The 22296-nt window shown below is 41.3% G+C and overlaps 1 protein-coding gene across 2 annotated transcripts in view; it reads right to left on the minus strand.

Moving 5' to 3' along the window:
* The window catches only part of pgm2l1 (phosphoglucomutase 2-like 1), a 97622-nt gene that overhangs the window by 12199 nt on the left and 63127 nt on the right, over nt 1–22296 (minus strand). For both annotated transcript variants that reach the window (XM_048597968.1, XM_048597967.1), the window contains exons 8-12: nt 18829–18926; nt 9107–9287; nt 8135–8228; nt 5093–5222; nt 3258–3447 (exon numbers count right to left, since the gene is read on the minus strand). In XM_048597968.1, coding sequence (XP_048453925.1) covers nt 3258–3447; nt 5093–5222; nt 8135–8228; nt 9107–9287; nt 18829–18926 — 693 coding nt within the window. The remainder of the gene's footprint in view (nt 1–3257; nt 3448–5092; nt 5223–8134; nt 8229–9106; nt 9288–18828; nt 18927–22296) is intronic.

The raw sequence follows: 22296 nt of genomic DNA on the forward strand, positions 1-22296 counted from the left end.
CACTTTTTCAATCTGTAGAAAGGTGAATAACCAGGGGGCATAGACTTTAGGTTAGTGATGTGAAAGTTCAGAGAATAGTTGAGAAGAATTAATTTTCACCTAGAAGTTGTGGCTAGAGTGTGGAACACTCGGCCTGAAAAGAGTGGCTGAGTCAGAAACTCTCATGACATTCAAGCAGCATTTTAGAAAATAGAATCAGTGTGGCCAGAAATTTGCTGATTGGTGCAGGGACAATAGACTAAATGATCTCCTTTTGTGTTGTGAATGTCCCCAACTCTTTAAGGTCTCAAGACAGAGGCCCAGAGAAGCAGCCAGTAAGCCACTGGGGCAGCATAGTGGCTCAGTGGTTAGCACTGCTGCCTCATAGCACCAGCTTCGGGTGACTGTCTGTGTGGAGTTTGTGCGTGCTCCCTGTGTCTGTGTGGGTTTCCATTTTCCTCCCACAGTTGAAAGATGTGCAGGTTAGATGGATTGGCCATGCTAAATTGTCCATAGTATAGAGAGATGTGGAGGCTGGGTGGTTTAGCCATGGGAAGATTGCAAGAGTTTTTTTTTTTAAGATATTTGAGAGGCAAAAGTGGACATTGGACCACTAGAGAAGTAGTAATGGGGAACAAAGAAATGGCTGAGGAACTGAATAAATACTGTGTGTCAGTCTCATGGTAGAAGACATGAGTAATATCCCCAAAAGTTCAAGACCGTTGAGATTCGGGGGGTGGGGGGCGGTTGCCCACAGGTGAGTATGGTCGACATCATTAAGGAGAAGGTGCTAGAAAAACTGAAAAGCTGTGAAGGTGGATAAATCACCCGGGCCAGAAGGACTACACCAGAGAGTTCTGAAGGAGAAAGGTGAAGAGAAAGTGGAGGCGTTAGTGGTGATCTTTCAGGAATCACTGGGAGGGTCCCAGAGGACTGGAAATTCATTTATGTAACCCCTCCTGTTTAAGAAAGGAGTGAGGCAAAAGATGGGAAATTATAGGCCAATCAGCCGGATCTCAGTCATTGGTAAGATTTTGGAGTCCCTTGAGAAGGATGAGATTTCTGAATACTTGGAAGTCCACGGTAAAATAGGGCAAAGTCCGCACGTTCTCATCAAGGGAAGGTCATGCCTGACAAATCTATTAGAATTCTTTGAGGAGGTAACAAGTAGGTTAGACCAGGGAGAGCCAATGGATGTTATCTACCTGGTTTTCCAGAAGGCCTTTGACAAGGTGCCACACAGGAGGCTGCTGAGTAAGATAGGGGCCCATGGTGTTAGAGGCAAGGTGCTAGCATGGGTAGAAGATTGGCTGTCTGGCAGAAAGCAGAGTGGGGATAAAAGGGTCCTTCTCAGGATGGCAGCTGATGATAGGTGGTGTTCCACACGGGTCAGTGTTGGGACCACAACTTTTCACTTTATACATCAATGATCTAGATGAAGGAACTGAGGGCATTCTGGCTAAGTATGCAGGTGATACAAAGAGTGGTAGAGGGACGGGTGGTATTGAGGAGGCAGGGAGACTGCAGAAGGATTTGGACAGGTTAGGAGAGTGGGTGAAGGAGTGGCACATGGAGTACAACGTGGGAAAGTGAAAGGTCACGCACTTTCAGAAATCTGAAGTGCAGAGGGACTTGGGAATCCTAGTGCAGGATTCTCTTAATGTAAACTTGCAGGTTGAATTAGTAGTTAGGGAGGCAAATACAATGTTGGTATTTATTGAGAGGACAAGAAAATAAAAGCAGGGATGTACTTCTGAGGCTTTATAAAGCTCTGGTCAGACAATTTTTAGAGTATTGACAGTAATTTTGGGCACCAAACCTCAGGTAGGATGTACTGACCCTGCAGCAGGCCAGAGGATTATCACGAGAACGGTCCCAGGGATGAAAAACTTAACATATGAGGAACGTTTGAGGATTCTGGGTCTATACACAATGGAGTTTAGAAGGATGAGGGGGGATCTAATTGAAACTTACAGAATACTGAATAGCCTGGACAGAGTGGACATTGGGAAGATGGTTCCATTGATAGGAGAGAGCAGGACCCAAGGGCACAGCTTTAGAGTAAAAGGAAGACCATTTGCAACGGAGATAAGGAGAAACTTCTTCAGCCAGAGAGTGGCGAATCTATAGAATTCATTGCCACAGAAGGCTGTGGAGGCCAGGTCATTGAGTATATTTAATACAGAGATAGATATGTTCTTGATTGTCAAGGGGATCAAAGGTTACAGGGAAAAAGCTGGAGAATGGATTGAGAAACTTATCAGCCATGATTGAATGGTGGAGCAGACTCGATGGGCTGAATGGCCTAATTTCTGCTCCTGTCTTATGGTTTTATGGTTACGGGGATAGGGTGGGGACTGGGTCTGGGTCGGATGGTCTTCAGAGAGTCAGTATGGACCCGATGGGCCGAATGGCCTCGTTCTACACTATAGGGATTCTATGATTCTAAGTTGCCTCCACCAGATTACTGCTCTGACTTTCAAGTCAGGAATTGCTAATGTCTTGTTTCTCACCTGTGTGTGGGAAAATCATGAACTGGGCATAAAGGAGGTGAGACTAGTATGAAAATAAGGTGCAATCGGACACTTCTGTCCTCCGTGTAGAGGATCAGATTTTTCCATGTCCCAAATTTGTCACCATTCCGTATGCCATTCAAGAGCTGAAAATGAATTCCACCCATTGTGTTTCTAAAGTCTAAATCATTAATATAAATTACGAATGTGGTCCTGGTACTGATCCTTGAAGAACAGCATTTCACTCCTTCTGCCGGTCTAAATAGCTGTCTGCATTTGGTCTTGTGTCTAGCTAGCCAGCAATCCATTCCAATTGCAAGTTGTTGCGACCATTCAATAGAATTAATTCATCACACCAATATATCCTTATCTAAAAACAATGGGAAATATACACAACTTCCAGCAGCATCTAGTCTCTTTCGATGATAAAATAACATTGTCATATTAGTGGTCAAAACTCACACCATTGCAAGGCATCAGAGAGCTGCCAATACCTATGGAACTGTAGATAACAAGGTGTAGAGCTGGATGAACACAGCAGGCCAAGCAGCATCAGAGGAGCAGGAAAGCTGACGTTTCGGGCCTAGACCCTTCTTCTTCACTTTCCTTGTTATCTCAGATTCTCCAGCATCTGCAGTTCCTACTACCCATGGAACTGTACCTCAATGTGACCCAGGGCCAATGGGATTACCTGTCATTATACTTGAACAGTTTACAGCTTCCAAATGGCTCATGGGCAATGTACAACTTAACGTTTATACTTACGGACTTCTTGTTCGGCTGACTACTGTCATATCCAGTAGTTACATCTCTCACATGCAAAATTTCAAATGGCCCACAATGATCTGGATATTGATTGTCTTTTTCGTAGTTTCGAAGTCGATCAAATATTCTCTTAATTGTAGCAGGTTCATAGCATTTAAAGTAGGAAGTCTTGGAGAGGTGATAACCATACCTAAATAGAGGCAGTGAATGTCAACAACCAGTTAGAAATGCAAATACCTTCAGAATACAAGCACATATCTGTGCTAGCAGCTTTTTAATATGAAGAGAGGAAGAGAGAGTCATAAATTGTTATAGCATGGAAAGAGGCCCTTCAACCAATTGTGTCTGGGCTCATCAAACATCCAACTATTCAAAATCCCACCTTCCAGCACTTGGCCCATAACCTTCTATGCAATGGTGTTTCAACAGCTCAGCCAAATACTTCTTGAGAGATCTTGCTTCTACCTCCCCTTCAGGCAGCAAGTTTCAAATACACTGGACAAATTTTCTTCCCCCCTCAAACCCCCTTCTAAACCTCCCACTCATTACTTTCAAACTGTGCACTGTGGTTGTTGCTGCCCCTCTAAGTGGAAGTGTTTCCTCCTATCTACTGGGTATCTGCCCTTCAGAGCTTTGCATACCTCAATCAGATCCCCGATTCTTCTCTGCTCCAATGAAAACAAACCTAAGTCTATCTGGTCTCTCTTCACTACTGAATCGCTCCATCCCAGGCAACATCCTGGTGAATCTCCTCTGCACCCTCTCTACTGCAACCACCTTCCTATCGTGTGGTGTCTAGAACGACACACAGTACTCCAGCTGTGGCCTAACTAAGGTTATATATACTCCATCATAACCTCCCTGCTCTTGTATTCAATGCCTTGACTGACAGAGTTAAGTGTTCAATTTACCCAATTAACCACTGACCCACCTGTCCTGCTGCCTTCAGGGATTTGTGGACACGTACAACAATGTCCCTCTGAACTTCCCAGATCTTACCATTTATTGTCCACTCCACTTGCCTTGTTACTCTTCCAAAAAATGCAAAACTTCATACTTTTCAGGATTAAATTTCATTTGCCACTGTTCAGCCCAAATAACCTGCCCGTCTACAAAAAGTGCCGGCGATCACAACGGGTCAGGCAGCATCCATGGAGAGAAAGCGAGCTAATGTTTTGAGTCTGGATGACTCTTTATCAGAGCTGACATCAGAGTCTTCACTCTGCTGTGCCTCCAAAGCTCCAAAACCTAGCACATGAGGTGATCAAAACAGTGACACTTCCTGTAGCTGTGGCTATCCTGATTGCCAGGAGCATCTAAGATTTCCCGCATACTGCAAGTTGTGTAACAGGACTGAGCTGCCTTGCCATACCATGTTCAGTCTTAATAAAAATTTTCCTGATTTCATGTTGGTGTTGGGAATGGAACTCTCTCCATGAGGGGCTTCCAGTAGACCCTGTAAGCAACCTCAGGATAGGCCCTGCACCCTCTGTTGTTCAGCCATCATAATATGCTTGATTCATTCTTACAGGAGTAACTCCTTACTTCACCACTGTTACATATTCTATCTTCCTCACAATCTGGGTCAGTTCTGCAAGGGCAGTACATCATTACAAGTCAGGATTAAAACCAAGGAAGGTGTGACATTGAGAGTGCAGACATTCATCCCACCTTACTGGGAGGGTGCAGAAATGAGAGTCCGAGTGTGATGTATTTTGAAGGCAATAGACAAAGCAGAACAAGATCAGAGGCATGAATGTTTAAATGACAGGTCTGCTAAATTACAACAAATCCTGTTCCAATCCTCCTTCAACACCAAATCATATACTACTCACATTCTGTAAATGTTATTCAATTGATCAGTTATGGTGAGTTTTCTGGTTTCCAGGTATGTTGCTAGTTCTGCTACAATGACAGCAGCACTCACCCCATCCTTATCAAGCAATAGCGTACCACACAGAAACCCTAGGAGAGTCAGAGCAAAAATAATCTAATCAAAAGTGTGAATAAAAGAAATCCAAACACAGACAAGGCAGGCAAGCAAAAATAAAAAGCAGAAAGACAACACCGGGTCAATGCTACAGCTAAAATTTAATGCAGAGAAGAGAGGTGATGCATTTTGGTAGGAAGAACATAGAAAGAAAGCACAGCAGCAGGGGCCCTGGGTGCAGTGTGGGTTGAGAGCGAAGTTAATAAAACACCGAAGTCCCGGGCTTTATTATTTGGCCCAGGGAGTACGAAAGCAAGGAAGGTGCGGTAAAGCCACAAAAAAAAACAACTGGTGCAACCTCAACTGGACCACTGCATCCAATTCTTGGTGCCACACTTTAGGATGTGACGGCATTAGAGATAGTGCAGAAAAGTTTCAGGAGAATGATTTTTCTCATCCTGGAACCAGTATAAGAGTGTATTGGATAAGTTGGGACTTTTTAACCTTAGAGAAGAGAAGGTTGTGAGAAGATTAAATAGAAGTGTTCAAATCATTAGGGGTCTGGACAGAGTACATAGGGAGACACTGTTCCCACCAGTGAACAATGCGTCTTCTGTCATGTAACCATTCTATGATTCTAGGTGGAGACAAAGCAAATGCATAATTTCAATACTGAACAATGTCAAGCTGTACAAAAAGTCCAAATACTAGTAATACAGATTACAAGTTCAAGTCCCAGAATGTTTGAGAATTTGAACTTAAATTCCACTTTTAATAGTTCAATATTCTGTTTTATACAAGTTATAATAACCTCCGTACTATATTAAAAATGTAACGGATATAAAAAAAAAATCTAAAAACAGAAAATGGTGGAGAAATTCAGCAGGTCTGACAGCGGAATGTTCTGAAAAAGAATCATATCGAACTTGGAGAGTGTCTAACGTCACTCCAATATACAAAAAGTGAGGTAGAGAGACAACAGGGAATTATAGACCAGTAAGCCTAACATCGGTAGTGGGGAAAATTCTCAAATCCATTATCAAGGACTTTATAGCGGAGCCTTTAGACAGCAGTGGCAGGATCAGACAGAGTCAGCATGGATTTATGAAGGGGAAATCATGCTTGATAAGTCTGTTGGAATTCTATGAAGATGTAACTAGCAAAGTTGACAAGTGGGAGTTGGTCGATGTAGTGTATTTGAACTTTCAGAAAGCATGTGGCAAAGTCCCACATAAGAGATTAATATGCAAGATTAAAGCGCATGGGATTGAGGGAAGTGTATTGAGATGGATAGAAAACTGTTGGCGACAGGAAACAAAGAGTAGGAATTAATGGATCCTTTTCAAATTGGCAGGTGGTAACTAGTGGGGTGCCACAGGGATCAGTACTGGGACCCCAGCTATTCACAATGCATATTAATGATTTGGATGAGGGAACAAAATGTAACGTCTCAAAGTGTGCAGATGATACCAAGTTGGGTGGGTGGGTGAACTGTGACAAAGATGCAGAGATCCTTCAGCATGATCTGGACCGGTTGGTTGAGTGGGCAAATCAATGGCAGATGCTGTATAATTTGGATAAATGTTCGGTTATTCACTTTTGAAGCAAAAAAAAGAAGGCAGATTACTACATGAATGGCTGGAAATTGGGAGAGGGGAGGGTGCAGCGGGACTTGGGTGTCCTTGTGCACCAGTTGCTGAAGGTAAGCATGCAGGTGCAGCAGGTGGTAAAGAAGAAGGTAAATGGTATGTTGGCCTTCATTGTGAGAGGTTTTGAGTACAGGAGCAGGGATGTGTTGTTGCAGTTATACAGGGTCTTGGTGAGGCCACACTTGGAATAGTGTGTGCAATTTTGGTCTCCTTTTCTGAGGAAGGATGCTCTTGTTCTCGAGGGAGTGTAGTGAAGATTTACCAGGCTGATTTCGGGATGGCAGGTCTGACATATGAGGAGAGATTGACTAGGTTGGGATTGTTTTCACTGGAGTTCAGACGAATGAGGGAGGGGAATCTCAGAGACTTATAAAATTCCAACAGGACTGGACAGGGTAGATGCAGGGAGGTTGTTCCTGATGGTGGGTGTGTCCAGAACCAGGGGTCACAGTCTGAGGAATCAAGGTAAACCATTTAGGATGGAGATGAGGAGACACTTCTTCACCCAAAGAGTGGTGAGCCTGTGGAATTTATTACCAAAGGAAGAAGTCGATGCCAAGACATTGAATGTATTCAGGAGGCCGTTATATATAGCACTTGGGGCGAATAGGATCAAAGATAATGGGAAGAAAGCAGGATTAGGCTACTGAGTTGGACAATCAGCCATGACTGTGATGAATGGAGGAGCAGGCTCAAAGGGCCTGATGGCCTCCTCCTGTTTCTGTCTTCTATGTTTCTATGAATGTCAACTTTGTTTTCTCTCTTTCTCTCTCCACACCCCCCCACATGCTGTCAGATCTGCAAAGTTACTCCAAAATTTCCTGTCTTAATAATCTCCTGTTTTTTTAATTCTATATCCCAATTAAATAAACTCTAGAGTACTGTATGTTTATTAATCATTTTCACAACCTGCTCTATCACCTTTAAATGACTTGTGCATACACCCAGGTCCTCCGTATGCCCTAATGAATTTTATTCATTATATTTTGGTTTACAAATGCTCTTTAGGGAGGAGATGGGCTGAGATACGAACCAATTTTTAAAAAATAGATCACATAATTCACACAAGTTTGAATGGTCAGTGATTTCACAGCAAAGATATGATTTGAAACACAGCTGATGTTTATAATGACTCTTGATTCAAATGATTAATTACTTTAGCAGAACTACTGAACTGAATTTCAGTCTTGTAATTCACTTGTATATAATGCTAGCAAGTCTAGAGCAATCACAGACAAGTCTTCTGTCAAAAACAAGACTTTACCAGAAGAGAGAGAAGGCGCAGGAATATTGCTTACCAATGGACTCTTCAAATGCAAAGAGCACTTCTTTTCCACTTTGCAAGAGTTCGTCAATTCGATTTCCAATCCACTTAAACCCCGGCAAGGTTTCCTAAAACAAAACAAGTATCACAGTTAACAGCAAAATATTACTCCAGGTGGTGAAACAGGAATGGACTGTAGAACAGACATGGGCTGGATTTTGCCTTTTGACTTGCTCTGTGTAAAATATTGCATGCAATTTTTAAACTCAATGTATGAGTAAACACCTTGTAAAGTGAACATATTCTGGTTTATTTAGCGAAATCAGGATTAACAAGTGTAGTAATCATAGAATTTTTAAAACTTATTTCACAGATGACAGAGTCACTGCCTGGGTCATCCAGAACTTAACTGAAGTGCCAACAAGAGAGTTAATCTCTTTCTAAGGCGAATTTGCAGAATTATTTGTCCTTTCCACCATCTCTAGCGAGAGGAAAAAGTCCACGCCATTTGTCAATGAATTGAGATCCCATGCCAAACAATTGTGTGTACTTCTATTTCGAATTGATAAATAAAATATAAAGTAGACACATCTGGATCCCCAATTAGCCACATGCAGCCTGTGTTTAATGTACTTCATCACACTGTTCTGAAATTAGTGACTTTTACTGGGGCGATGCTATAGATGTTAAGTAGCTAAGTATCAGGTGATATCAGGAAGTTGTAGGTGGAAGATTAACAACTTCACAATCATATACCCATTTCTCAACATGCACTTTTCTTGCACAAGTTACTGAATAGCAGTGGGAAAGGGGATAGTTTATTCCACTCCTCCCGTAACCCCAGGGAGGAACGTAGCTGCCCAATCAGGGTCTTAAGATACCTCGGTAAAACGGACCTCATCTCAAATCCGATTCCAGATTATCTTTTGAAAATCTCAGTTTCTAAAAAAAAGCATATTTATTAAAAACATTAACATTTCTGAACTGCTGTAAAATTGTACCTCACCTCAAAGTGAAAGCCTTCGTGAATTGCGAGTGCCTGCAAGATTTTAGATGAGACTGTAGTTGCCAGCATATACACATCCTTCACATCAGCTGGATCTGGATGTTTGTCCTTCCAACACTTAAACATCCACCACCCAAGGAGAGCTCCAAGCTCATTTCCAGAAAACACCTTCCAACTGCCACTGAAACAAGACCCAGGAAGCAGATCTCATTATACTGTCAGATAGCTTTTGGTAACATTTCTGTATGAATCGGTGTGTTCTTTGAGGTGCTGGAACTGAGGAATAGGACTAATGTATCATTGTCTTCATGATCATTCACCATTGCTATTTAGAGTTATGCAACAGAGAGAGACAATAACGCATTCCCCAGCCTTGGGAATTGTGCCACATTTGTGCTGAACATCTTTTCCCCACCCTCAAGGCCTGACTCTTGCTGCGGTAAGGTTTTACAGTGTTCCAGTACTCATCACGTGGCCACTCTTGAGATGCACAACTTATCTTACTGAAGAGGGAACTACAGCTCAACTAGTCTACAACTAACATGGAGAGGGACCCTGGCCGTTTGTCCATGTGTTTTTTGAAAACGTCCCCTAGTCATAAAACATCAAGCCCAACCGTAAATATCCAGCCTTCATATGCCAACTCTGCACATGCTAAGGGCCGAATGGCAAAGCTTAATCTTAGGGCAGAACTCCTCCTTCAGTCATAAAGTCACTAGGTGAGCTAAACATTCTTTTAAGTGACCAACTGTACAATCATTTATCATTCACCTATCGTTTACTCCCTACCCGACCCACCTCCCTATTTTCTGCATATAAACTGACATTTTCCCAGCCAGGGTCACTGGACCCGAAACGTTAACTCTGTTTTTCCCTTCACAGATGCTGCCAAACCTGCTGAGCTTTTCCAGCAAATTTGTTTTTGTTCCTGATTTACATCATCCACAGTTCTTTTGGTTTTTAACTGTACAATCAAGTTCAAGATTCAACTTCTGAAACCAAAACTGAAATTTTGACAGAAATCCTTCACAGACATTTCTTTTATAATATATTCAAACTGTGTTACACTATAAATGATTTGAGTCTGGCCTATTCCTCATTTCCTTTCCTAGAAAGTGTTGGTGAGCTGCCTGAAGATACGAACAAAGCCTTCAGGGAACCCACAAGTTACAGCTCATGATGTGAAAGGTGTGATCAGACAATTATGAGCAATAATGATTCACAGGACAATCTATTTCAAACTTGTCAAAATTTTCAGATTATTCCAAATTTATGCATTTTAGGTGGGGTGTAGAAGTGCAACAAAATGTTCTGTTTGGTTTTGTGAAAAAGGTCACAGAAAAAGCATTAACTCTGTTTTCTCTCTCTCTCTGACAGCCTGAGTATTTTTTGGTTTTTATTGGAGACCGTGTGTGTATGGGTGATCCCTCCTCTCCTAAATACATGACTGAAAGCGGTTTCATTCTTAGCCAAACAGCCAATTAGGGGCAAATGGGTGTGTACGGAAAGGTCACCAGACTAATAATCCAGAATGCAAGGAGAAATGGGACATTGGTTCGAATCCTACATGGCAGATGGTGAAATTTGAATTCAATAAAAAAAAAATCTGGAATATAAAGCCAGCCTAATGACAACCATGTTTCCACTGTTGGTTGTTGTAAATATTCATGATTCACCAAAGCCCTTCAGCTCATGTGGCTCCAGACCAACAATTTGGTTCCATCTTCATTGCCCTTTGGGCAATTAGGGATGGGCAATCAATATTGTGTGAATAAAAAAAAAATTCAATATGAACAAGTACCATCAGTTATCATTAGTTGAAGATCCAGCTGTGGTGGCAACGGTGCTGAGCCTGATCCTGCCTTTACCCAACAGGGGATTGGTTAGCTCAGTTGGCTGGATAGCTGGCATGCAATGCAGTGTGATGCCAACATCAGCTGAGGTTACCATGAAAGACTCTCTTCCTCAATCTCTCCCTTTACCAGAGGTGTGGTGACCCTCAGGTTAACCCACTACCAGTCATCTCTCTCTAATGAGACAGCACTATGGTCTGATAAGACTATGGCGACTTTACCCAACAGCCACACTCTTCAGCATAAAACAGTGGACACAGTGCAGAAGCAAGAAACATCAATTCCCAACTTGCTGTTCCTGTTGCTTTGCCTAAGACACAGCAGTTAGTTGTAGCCCGTCTTAGAGACCACTGGACATGGAATTAGGTTCAAATACAAGGTTTCTCAGCTCCACACAATTCAGTGTTAGCACAGGCCAAGAAGTCATTTTGTACAAACTTTAAACAAAACTACCAAATCCAAAGAGAAAAAGACTGCTAGAAAAACAAGCCTGTTATTACAAACCTTTGTCATGGTTTTCAAGATAATATTTATCCTTGTAAATTACTGTGGCAACATTTCATATTCCGTTTTGCCACATCATAAGGTGGCTTTGTGAAATGGAATTCAAATAGTTTTCTCTCCTTACTTTTCCAATCACATTAAAAAAAATTCAGCTCGAGGATAGGAAATGCAGCATTCAATTTATTAATACAATTTCAATTTCAAATGAGTTACTTTGGGACAGACTGGAGGCAAACAACATGTGACCAAGTCAGTTACCAATTCTGATGCAATGCCAAGCAATGGAATGCAGTCCCATAATGGAAAAGTCCCTTCACTGTACAATGACCTTTGGTATGAAACTGGCCCAATACCACTTAACTTTCTTTGAACTTTTAAAACATCTATAAACGTAATGTATACTTAAACAATTTGTTTAAAAAGCAGTGAAGTGCCCGAGCATGTCTGGAACTGTAGGCTGCTTGCAGGCTGTATCCTCATGACTCCCACATGATTCATTTACTTCCCTGAAAAGTCATTCTATTACGTTGCAGATATAACACAGTGTGGAGCTGGAGGAACACAGCAGGCCAGGCAGCATCAGGGGAGCAGGAAAGTTGATGTATCTCTGACTCCAGCATCTGCAGTTATTGCTATCTCTATTACATTGCAAGGTGTTTTACAGGTCAGCAAGAGTGCACACATTATGTGTTTGTTCCATTCTCTAGGGAGATGTGACAGCAGCTGGCTAAGCCAGCATGTACTGCCCATCTCTAATTGACTGTTGACAGGGTGGAGGTGAGCTACCTTCTTGACCCACTACAGTTTATGTGGCATCAGTACATAAGCTCATAAGAAATAGGGACAGAACGAGGCCATTTGGCCCATTGAGTCTGTTCTGCCATTTGATCATGGTTGATATACCCCTCACCCCCATTTTCCTGCCTTCTCCCTATAACCCTTTAACCCATTACCAATTAAAAATCTGTCTAACTCCTTATATTTACTCACTGTCACAGCATCCACCACACTTTGGGGTAGCGAATTCCACAGATTCACAACCCTTTGGGAGAAGTAGTTTCTCCTCAACTCTGTTTTAAATTTGCTACCACTTATCCTAAGACCTCTCGTCCTGGAATGCCCTACAAATGGAAGCATCCACTCCACATCTATTTTATCAACACCTTTTATCATGTTTTATACCCCAATTTGATTTCCCCTCATTCTTCTAAATTCTAGAACGTATAGCCTAAATTGTTCAATTTCTCTTCATGTGACAAAGCCTCTCATCTCTAGGATCAATCTCGTGAACCTCCTCTTAACTGCCTCCAATGCCATTACATCTTTCCTCAAATAAGAGGACCAAAACTGTGCACAATACTCCAGGTGCGGTCTCACCAATGCCTTGTATAACTGCAACAATTCTTTACCTTTATAATCTAATCTATTCCTTTAGCTATAAAAGTCAACATTCCATTTGCATTCTTTGTTATCTGCTGTACAAGGACACCCAGGTCCCTCTGCACCGGAGTACCCCAAAGTCTCTCCCCATTTAGATAGTACGTCGCTTTCCCATTTTTTGGGCCAAAATGCATGACCTTATATTTACCCACATTAAGCTCCATCTGCCAGATTTTGGCCCACAGTCCTAACCTATCTACATCCATTTGTAAGGTTCTTATTTCCTCCTTGCTATTTACCATCCCACATATTTTTGTCCGCAAATTTGGCTACAGAGCATTCTGTCTCTGTATCCAAGGACCAAACTCTGCGGCACCCCACTTGTTACTAATTGCCATCCAGAAAATAACCCATTTATCCCGACTCTGTCTTCTGTCCGTCAGCCAGTCACCTAACCAAGCCAATAAATTATCCCTAATCCCATATGATCCAACCTTGTGAATTAATCTTTTGTGGTTACAATAATCTTTTGTGCAAGACCTTATCAAATGCCTTCCAGAAGTCCAGATATATTACATCTGCAGGATCCCCATTATACGCTTTGCTTGTTACATCTTCGAAGAACTCTAGCAAATTAGTCAAACATGATTTGCCCTTCATAAAGCCATGCTGACTCTGATGGATAACGTTTTGACTTTCCAAATGTCCTGATATTGCTTCCTTAATAACTGATTCTAACACTTTTCCAACAACAGATGTTAAGCTAACTGCTCTGTAATTTCTCACATATTGCCTCCCTCCCTTTCTGAATAGGAGCATTACATTAGCATTTCTCCAATTTACTGGAACCTTTCCCGTGTCCAGAGAATTTTGGAATATTGTAACCAATGGATCCACTATCTGTGCTGCCATTTCCTTTAATACCCTAGGATGTAGGCCATCAGGCCGGGAGAACTTGTCTGCCCTCTATCCTAACAGTTTGCTGAGTACCTTTTCCCTATTGATGTTGATTGTTCTAAATTCAACCCTTTCTATTGCCTCGGACTTGCTCGGAATGGTACTAGTATCCTCCACTGTGAAAACTGAGGCAAAGTATTGATTTAGCATCTCTGCCATTTCAGCATTCCCAATTATTAACTCTCCGGTTTCAACATCTAAGGGACCAACATTCACCTTAGAGACTCTCTTCCCTTTTATATACCTACAGAAGCTTCTGCTATTCTTTTTGATATTTTGTACTAGTTTTCTTTTGTAATTTACCTTAGCTCTACTTATTAATATGTTTTAGTATCCCTTTGTTTAGGGTTTGAAAGGTTCCCAATCCTTCTGTCTGCCACTGGCCTTTGCAATATGGTATGCCTTAGTTTTTGACTTTATATTGTCCTTGACCTCCTTGTTTAGCCATGGATTTTTTTTACCACCCTTACCATCTTTCTTCCTCACTGGGATATATTTTAGTTGTGATGAATTGAGTAGCTCCTTAAACAACTGCCGCCGCTCATCTGCTGTCTTACCTTTTAGCCTTCCTGCCCAATCTACTCGAACCAAATCTGTCCTCATGCCTATGTAATTCCCTTTGTTTAATTCCAGAACACTATTGTGGGACCCAATTTTCTCACCCCCAAACTGAATTTTGAATTCTATCATACTCTGGTCACTACTCCCTACAGGATCCTTAACTATGATGTCACCAATTAATCTCTTTTCATTATACAATACCAAATCCAGAGTAGCCTACTCCCTCGTTGGTTCCACAACATACTGCCCCAAGAAACAATCTCTAACACATTCAATGAACTCTGCCTCCAGGCTACCCTTGCTAATTTGATTCTTCTAATCTACGTACATGTTAAAAATCACCCATGAGTATTGCCGTATCTTTCTTGCAAGCCTCTAATATTTCCTGGTTTATACTGTGCCCCACTGCAGAACTACCGCTTGGGGACCTATAGATTACTCCTACCAAGTACTTCTTCCCTTTGCTATTTCTTCTTATTTCTACCCAGACTGATTGCACATTTTGATCTCCTGTGCTTATGTCGTTTCTCATGACAGCACTGATTCCTTCTTTCACCAGCAAAACCACACCACCTCCTTTTCCTTTCAGTCTATCTTTCTGAAATGCTGAGTACCATTGGATATTCAACTCCTTGTAACCATACCTCAGTAATCACTACCAAATCATACCCTTTTGTTTCTATTTGCGCCATTAACTCATTAATTTTGTTTCAAATGCTCCGCGAATTTAGATACAAAGCTTTTAAATTTGTTCTACTGGTAAATTTCCATACTCTTTTATAAACCATGGTGCATAAAGACAATCACCTGTTCTGTCCCTCACCTTTATTGTCTGGTAACCATCCACCACATTGCTAACTTGTGCTCTTACCTCCTCCTTTAATTTGGGTTTTCTAATTTCCCCCACAACTGAACCCTCCCTGCACCTCCCCCAATTTAGTTTAAAGCCCTGTCTACAGCCCTAGTTACGAGATTCGCTAGGACTCTGATCCCAGCATGATTCAGATGAAGACCATCCCATCAGAACAGGTCCCATTTTCCCCAGTACTGGTGCCAATGTCCCATGAATTCAAAACCATTTCTCCCACACTAATCTTTAAGCCACGCGTTTACCTGCTTAATCTTATTGACCCTGTGCCAATTAGCTCGTGTCTCAGGTAGTAATCCAGCGATTACTACCTTTTTGGCTTTGCTTTTCAATTTAGCTTCTAGCTGTTCATACACCTTTAGCAGAATTTTTGCCCTAGTTTTATCTATTTCGTTGGTACCTACATGGACCACGACAACTGGATCTTTCCCCTCCCACTCCAAGTTCCTCTGTAGCCCAGATAAGATATCCCGAACCTGAGCACCAGTTAAGCAACACCACCTCAGGGACTCTCAATCCTGGTCATAGACAACAGTGTCTATGCCCAAACTATACTATCCCCAATTACAATTACATTTATCTTTTCTGCCCCCACTTGAATGGTTCCCTGCACCATGGTGCTGCGGTCAGTCGGCTCATCTTCCCTGCAGTCCCTGTCCCCGCCCACACAGGGAGCAAGACACTCGAACCTGTTGGGCAAGGACAAGGGCTGAGGCTCTGCAACTTTACTTTCTGGATCCCTCTACCTGCCTCACTCACAGCCACACTCTCCTGTCCATGCATGGTACTGTTAGGAAGAAAGCCTGGGTGACCGCCAGGCTATGCCATTAAATCTCAAAAGTTGTTGACAATGCAAAACTTGAAAGAGAATGGGCAGACACATGACAGTCAAAATTTATTGCAGAGAAGTGGTAGTACAAAATATACAATTGTAAAGACGTGCAGAATCAGAGACATCCGGGAGTGTAAATAAGCACAAAATTGAAGGTGGCACGGCAGGTCAAGAAGGTATTTAAAAGGCATACAGGATCCCAGGGTAGATAAACAGACACACAGAAAAGCAAGAAAATTATGCTGAACCCTTGTAAAGCACCAGTTTGTTTTCAGTTGGAGAACTGTGTTAATTTCTAGGCTTTGCACTTAATGAAGGATGTAAAAACTTTAGAGAAGGTGCAGAAATGATTTATGAGAATTGTGTTGCGATCTCTGGTAGGTTTGTCTTGCGGGTGGGGCAGCGTGTACCTAGGGATGGTAATGGAGGTGTCTGAAACTTGGCTGCATGATTTGGCAACAAAGACAATGTCAGATTGTCGCTTAGCGAGATTGTGGGACAGATCTCCCAATTTCTGGCACAGGTCCCCAGATACTGTCGCTTGTGCACATACACACAGTAAAGGCAAAAATAAGCCAATTTGTCTCTCTGCAGACAGAAATTTTAAAAAAAAGGGAAAAGAAAGCAAATTCCTGGCCAAAAGGTGTTCCTCTTGAAGGTAAAAGGAAGGAAAAGGCCTCTTCCGGAGTACTGTGTCCAGTTCTGGTCACCCTGCTAGAGCAAGGATATTATTAAACTGGAGAGGGTTCAGAAGAGATTTACCAGGATGTTGCCAGGAATGGAGGGTTTGAGTTATGAGGAGCGGCTAGATAAGCTGGGGCTTTTTTCACCAGAGCTAGAGGGGTGACCTCATAGAGGTTTATAAAATCATGAAGGATATAGATTAGGTGAATGGCAGGTCTCTTTTCCCTAGGATGGGGGGATTTCAAGATGAGGGGATATATTTTTAAGATCAGAGGAGAAAGATTTAAAAAAAAAGACATGAGGGGCATTTTTTTTTTTTTTTTTTTAGACACAGAGTTGTTCTTGCATGGATTAAACTTCCAGAGGAAGTGGTGAATGCAGATACAGTCATAATGTTTTAAAGACATTTAGGTAAGTACGTGAATAAGAAATGTTTGCAAGGTGATGGGCCAAGTTTAGTTTGGGATTACGGTCGGCATGAATTGGTTAGACCAAAAGGGTCTGTTTCCGTGCTGATGACTCTGTAATGTTCTAAACTCTGTAAATGTGATGTTCCTTGCTATTGTCATTTCTGGGCCTCTGGTGCTGAGGTTGATGCTGGGTGGTCTACTGAGTTGTGCCTTTCATTCAACTTTGATACAACAGTGTTGGTTGCTCAAATGCCACTTCACAGGGGAGTTTGGAGTAAATCTGAGTCTGGAGTCAGGCAAGGCCAGAACAGGTAAGGATGGTAGATTTATTTCCTTGAAGGAATCAGTAGTGAACTAAAACTAGACTGGTATATAAACCAACATTTTTCTGGCTACCATCAGTTCTGACGAAGGGTCACCAGACCCGAAATGTTAACGCTGATTTTTCTTCAGAGGCTGCCAAACCTGCTGAGCTTTTCCAACAACTTCTGTTTTTGTTCCTGATTTACAGCACCTGCAGTTCTTTTGGTTTTTATAAAACTAGATTGTATTTTTTTTTAATGACAGGTTTCATGGTCACCATTACTAAGATAGCTTTCCAATACAGATTTATTAACAAATTTAAATTTTCCACTGGCACTCAGATTAAAAATTCAACACAATGATCCATCCCAATGAATGCTTATAAAGGAAGAGTTCCCTTCTTTTTAGAGGATGCTTACAATGATATGTAAATGAGCTATATTTAGTAAAGTCATGCCAACATTTCCGTCTCAGGCCTGCTGCAATGGTCCAGTGAAGCTCATCGCAAGCTGAAAGCACAACAATTCATCTTCCACCTGAGGACCGTAAGCCTTCAGCATTCAACATTGCATTTAACAATTTGAGAGCGTAAACATCTCCTTCCTTGTCTATTACCTATGGCCAAAACCCAAGTCCTGTCATGAAATGGGCTGCTTTCAGCACAGTCAACCCATTTTCAATTACTCAGATTTTATTATCACTTATCCAGCCTCTCTTCATCACTGGCTTACTATTAACAATCCCTTCGGCTGCCCACTCTTTCTCTCTCTCTCTGGGCTCCGTCTCCATCTGTCTGTTCACTCCTATCCCCTATACCCCTACGCGGAACCCCCATCAATCAGCATAAATACCACTTTTTCCCAGCTGCTTCCAGTCCTGAAAGTGTTGTCACTGGACTCAAAACTTTAACTCTGTTTTCTCTCCACAGACGCTGCCCAAGCTGCTGAATTTATCCAGCACTTTGTCTTTGTTTGTTTCAGATCTTCAGCATCCACAGTTATTTGTTTTATATTAAATAAATATTTGCATATATCTAAGTTAACAAGGTATAGAGCTGGATGAACACAGCAGGCAAAGCAGCATCAGAGGAGCAGGAAAGCTGACATTTCAGGTCTGGACGCTTCTTCAGAAATGATTGTTCAGAAATGATTTCTGAAGAAGGGTCCAGACCCGAAACGTCAGCTTTCCTGCTCGGCCTGCTGTGTTCATCCAGCTCTACACCTTGTTATCTCAGATTCTCCAACATTGGCAGTTCCTACAATCTTTGCATATATCTAATTGTGGGTAGTAGCTGTTTTATTTAGAACTTCAATTCTTAAATAAATATGAATGTTAGAACTGTCTTGTAAAATGTAATTACTGATACTCACTCTTCTTGTTGTTCTGCAACGGCCAGTCTGTCTGCATCAGGGTCTGTGGCCAATACAACCCGAGCAGCTTCTCTCTCAGCCAGCTTGATTGCAAGAATCTAGTAAAATAGAGCAGGGAAAGGTCACATCAGCTTCGTCCTATTTACAGTAATGCAACCATCTTTAGCATGCAAATACATTGCAGACTGACTGAAAGAGAGAGCGAGTGAGCAAGAGGAGACAGAGAGAGTGGGGGGGAAGACAGAGAGAGAAGACACACACACACACACTGGAGACTATCCCAGTGTGAACTAAAATCAACTGCTCCAAAAATCTGAGAACTGTAATTCCAATTGCTGTACCTGCTGACACCAACAGACATAACTCATCTTTTAAAAAGTGGTCAGAGGGCATTACCTACAAGCCCAACTGGGAATTCCCATTATTTTGCATACAATTTGAAAACTACAAAACCTCCACAAGAATATTTAGGGTCATGGGTCAAAAATCTCAAGCTCCAGCTTTTATAAACTACATGTGTATCCAACGAGGATTCAAATATAATTCCACGTTACTCTATGAGCTGATGTGCATCAGTCATTATGAGTATACAGTTCCAAACAAAAAAGAATCTGAATCAGATTATTTTTACTGTGCAATTACTGCATTGTTTTGCTAGTTTATAGTCAGGGCTTCTGGCCTATATTTTCAGCTGCCTGGACCCCAAGCTTCAGACTTTCCTTATTAAACCTCTCCATCTCTCTACCTGGCTTCCTCCTTTAAGGCATTCCTCAAAACTTGCCACTTTCACCAAGTTTTTTTTGTTATCTGAGTTAGTATCTTCATACATTTATTCATGGGATGTGGGCATTGCTGGCTATTTAGGCAGATTAAGTGACCAAATTTGTCCACTGTACTCCAAATGTGGTCTCACCAAGGCCCTGTATAGAAGCAGAAAAAATCTCTACCTTTATATTCCATTCCCCTTACAATAAACAGAAAACTTTATGGGAGTTATGTATTTTTGATTTATCAACAATGGTGGAACAGTGATAGATTGCCATACCAGGGTGGCACGTGACTTGGAGAGAGGATGGTGTTCTTACACATCCATTCCCTTTGACATCTTCTTGCCTGTCTAAGCCACAGATTTGGGTTGTGCAAAAGCAACCAGCAGCACAATATCTGTACAAATATTAATTAACTGTAATAAAAACCAAAAGAACTGTGGAGCTGGAAATCAGAAACAAAAAACAGCAGTTGCTGGAAAAGCTCAGCAGGTCTGGCAACTGTGAAGAAAAAATTTCACAGTTAGCGTTTCGGGTCCGGTGACCCTTAGAAAAATGGGTCACTGGATCCGAAAAGTTAACTTTGATTTTATCTTCACAGATGCTGCCAAACCTGCCGAGCTTTTCCAGCAACTGTTAACTAACTGTAACCTGCTTCTGAGCCTGGCTTGTATGATTACTTTTAGACTTACTTTATCACTTTAAACCAAAGATTCAATAATAGCTGATTTAGCAGTAAAACTATTTTTAGTTTTTATTTTTAAGACTTGTTATGTCTAGCACATTGATATTTTCCAAATTGAGACCCTAACATGAGAAAATTAAGATTGAGAATGACAGAAAAATTATGGTTGCCAAGATCTGTACAAGTAAATTATTTAAAAATTGTATAAATGGAGCAAAGCCATAGCAATTGGTTGGGAGATGCAGGAGGGAAACAACTATAAGATTTATATGTTATTTTTGTAGCAATGCAGACATTGTGATCTTAGTTGTTAGTGTAATATTTACTCATTAATAAACAGCACCTCCAAAAAGTCAGTAAAAGATAGACAAAAATATTGGCCTTACCACCAACATTCACATCTTATGAAAGAATAACAAGAAGTGCTTAACTCGTTGCCCAGAATTTATCCTTGGAACACAGGTACAAGTCTACAGTCTTTTGTCCACTAAATTATAAAATTCACATTCCTAATAAAAGTTGATCATGCAAAGAGCTTGCATCACCATTGTGAACAGCATGTAAAATTCAGGTATCTTCCTTCCCAGGCAATTTTCTCAGGTTTTTTGTTAACAAGTCACTTCTGTTCCATTAATAAACTGCAAAGCAGCACTTGCTAGTTCAAGTGCTATGAGTACAAATAGTACTTCATGATTGGACAAATTGCAGATGGGAAGAAGACAGCAGGAGCTGCAGTATCATACATAATCAGTAGAAAAAGGGTAGTACCAGAGAACATCTAATATTATTTCTGTATTCAAAAGAGGATAGAGTGTGAATACAGAAACTATAAACCAGTCAGTTCAAAATCAATGATAGGAAAGATGCCAAAATCATTGTTAAAAAGAAATATCAAACAGCATCTTCATACGAGGACACCCTCACTGTGTTGTGTGCCAGTAGCTCTTTGTTAAAAAGCAACTCAAAGCTGGGCAACCAAGAGGCACTGTAGACACAGCATTTGTACAACTGCATTCAACCACAACCTGTTATAATGGTTACTTCCTTATTACCAACAGGCAAGGGCACAAATGTTCCGCAAAAATGAGGTGCTAACCTTATAGAATAACACAGAACTTTCCTACCAATCTTTATGTCATCAGCAAATTTAGTAACCATGCTTTCCGTCTCTTCATCCAAGTCATTTGTATAATTGATTTATATAAAGTTGGGATCCCAGCACCAATCTCTATGGACATTCATTACATTTTCACTTTGGCAAAAAGACTGCATGCTGTGCTTCCAGGCATGTAACCAATCTTCCATCCATGCTAAAATACTATCCCTTAGTTCATGAGCTTTGATTTTCAGCAATAACCTTTGGAAATGTGACAGAAAGACTGGTAAAAGGACTGCACCAAAACACAGGAAGGCAGAAAGAGGCCTAATGATTGGGTTGTATTTATACATCCGAAAATAACTACTTCAAAAGAAATGCATCAATTGTGAAGCATTTGGAGATGTCCTGATGATGTGATACTGCCCTATTTAATTGCAAATTCTTTCCAATCCATTCTGCCAAACTATCACTTTAAGAACTCACTTGGCAATTTCTGAATTTTACTTGAACATTTATGTTGACTCTGGCTGTAAGTACTACAGATGACACTTATTGTCAGTTATTTTCTATTTTATATTAAAACACTTGCTTTAATTGAAGGGATGGAGATGCAGGTAGATCAAGTAGAAGCCTGGGATTGAATTTTCGTGACCGTGTGGAGGTGGGTTTCAATGTGCAAATGGTCACGCTAATTTTTTTTTCCCCCTGGAGGAAATCTGCTTTTCCTTCTCATTCCTGAGCCAGTGCCATTTCTGTTTTGCATTTTGGTGGGTCAAAAGTGCCTATTAGTGCTGTTCCACCGAGCACAGGTTTTTAAAACAGAGGCCAAATCGGATTTCCTAACCTACATCACTTATGGGCTGGCAATGTAGGGTCTTGAAAACCCATTAAAAATAAGTCAAATGTGAAAGTTTACG

The sequence above is a fragment of the Rhincodon typus genome, chromosome 6 (assembly GCF_021869965.1).
Source record: "Rhincodon typus isolate 14 chromosome 6, sRhiTyp1.1, whole genome shotgun sequence".
In the NCBI taxonomy this organism is placed as follows: domain Eukaryota; kingdom Metazoa; phylum Chordata; class Chondrichthyes; order Orectolobiformes; family Rhincodontidae; genus Rhincodon; species Rhincodon typus.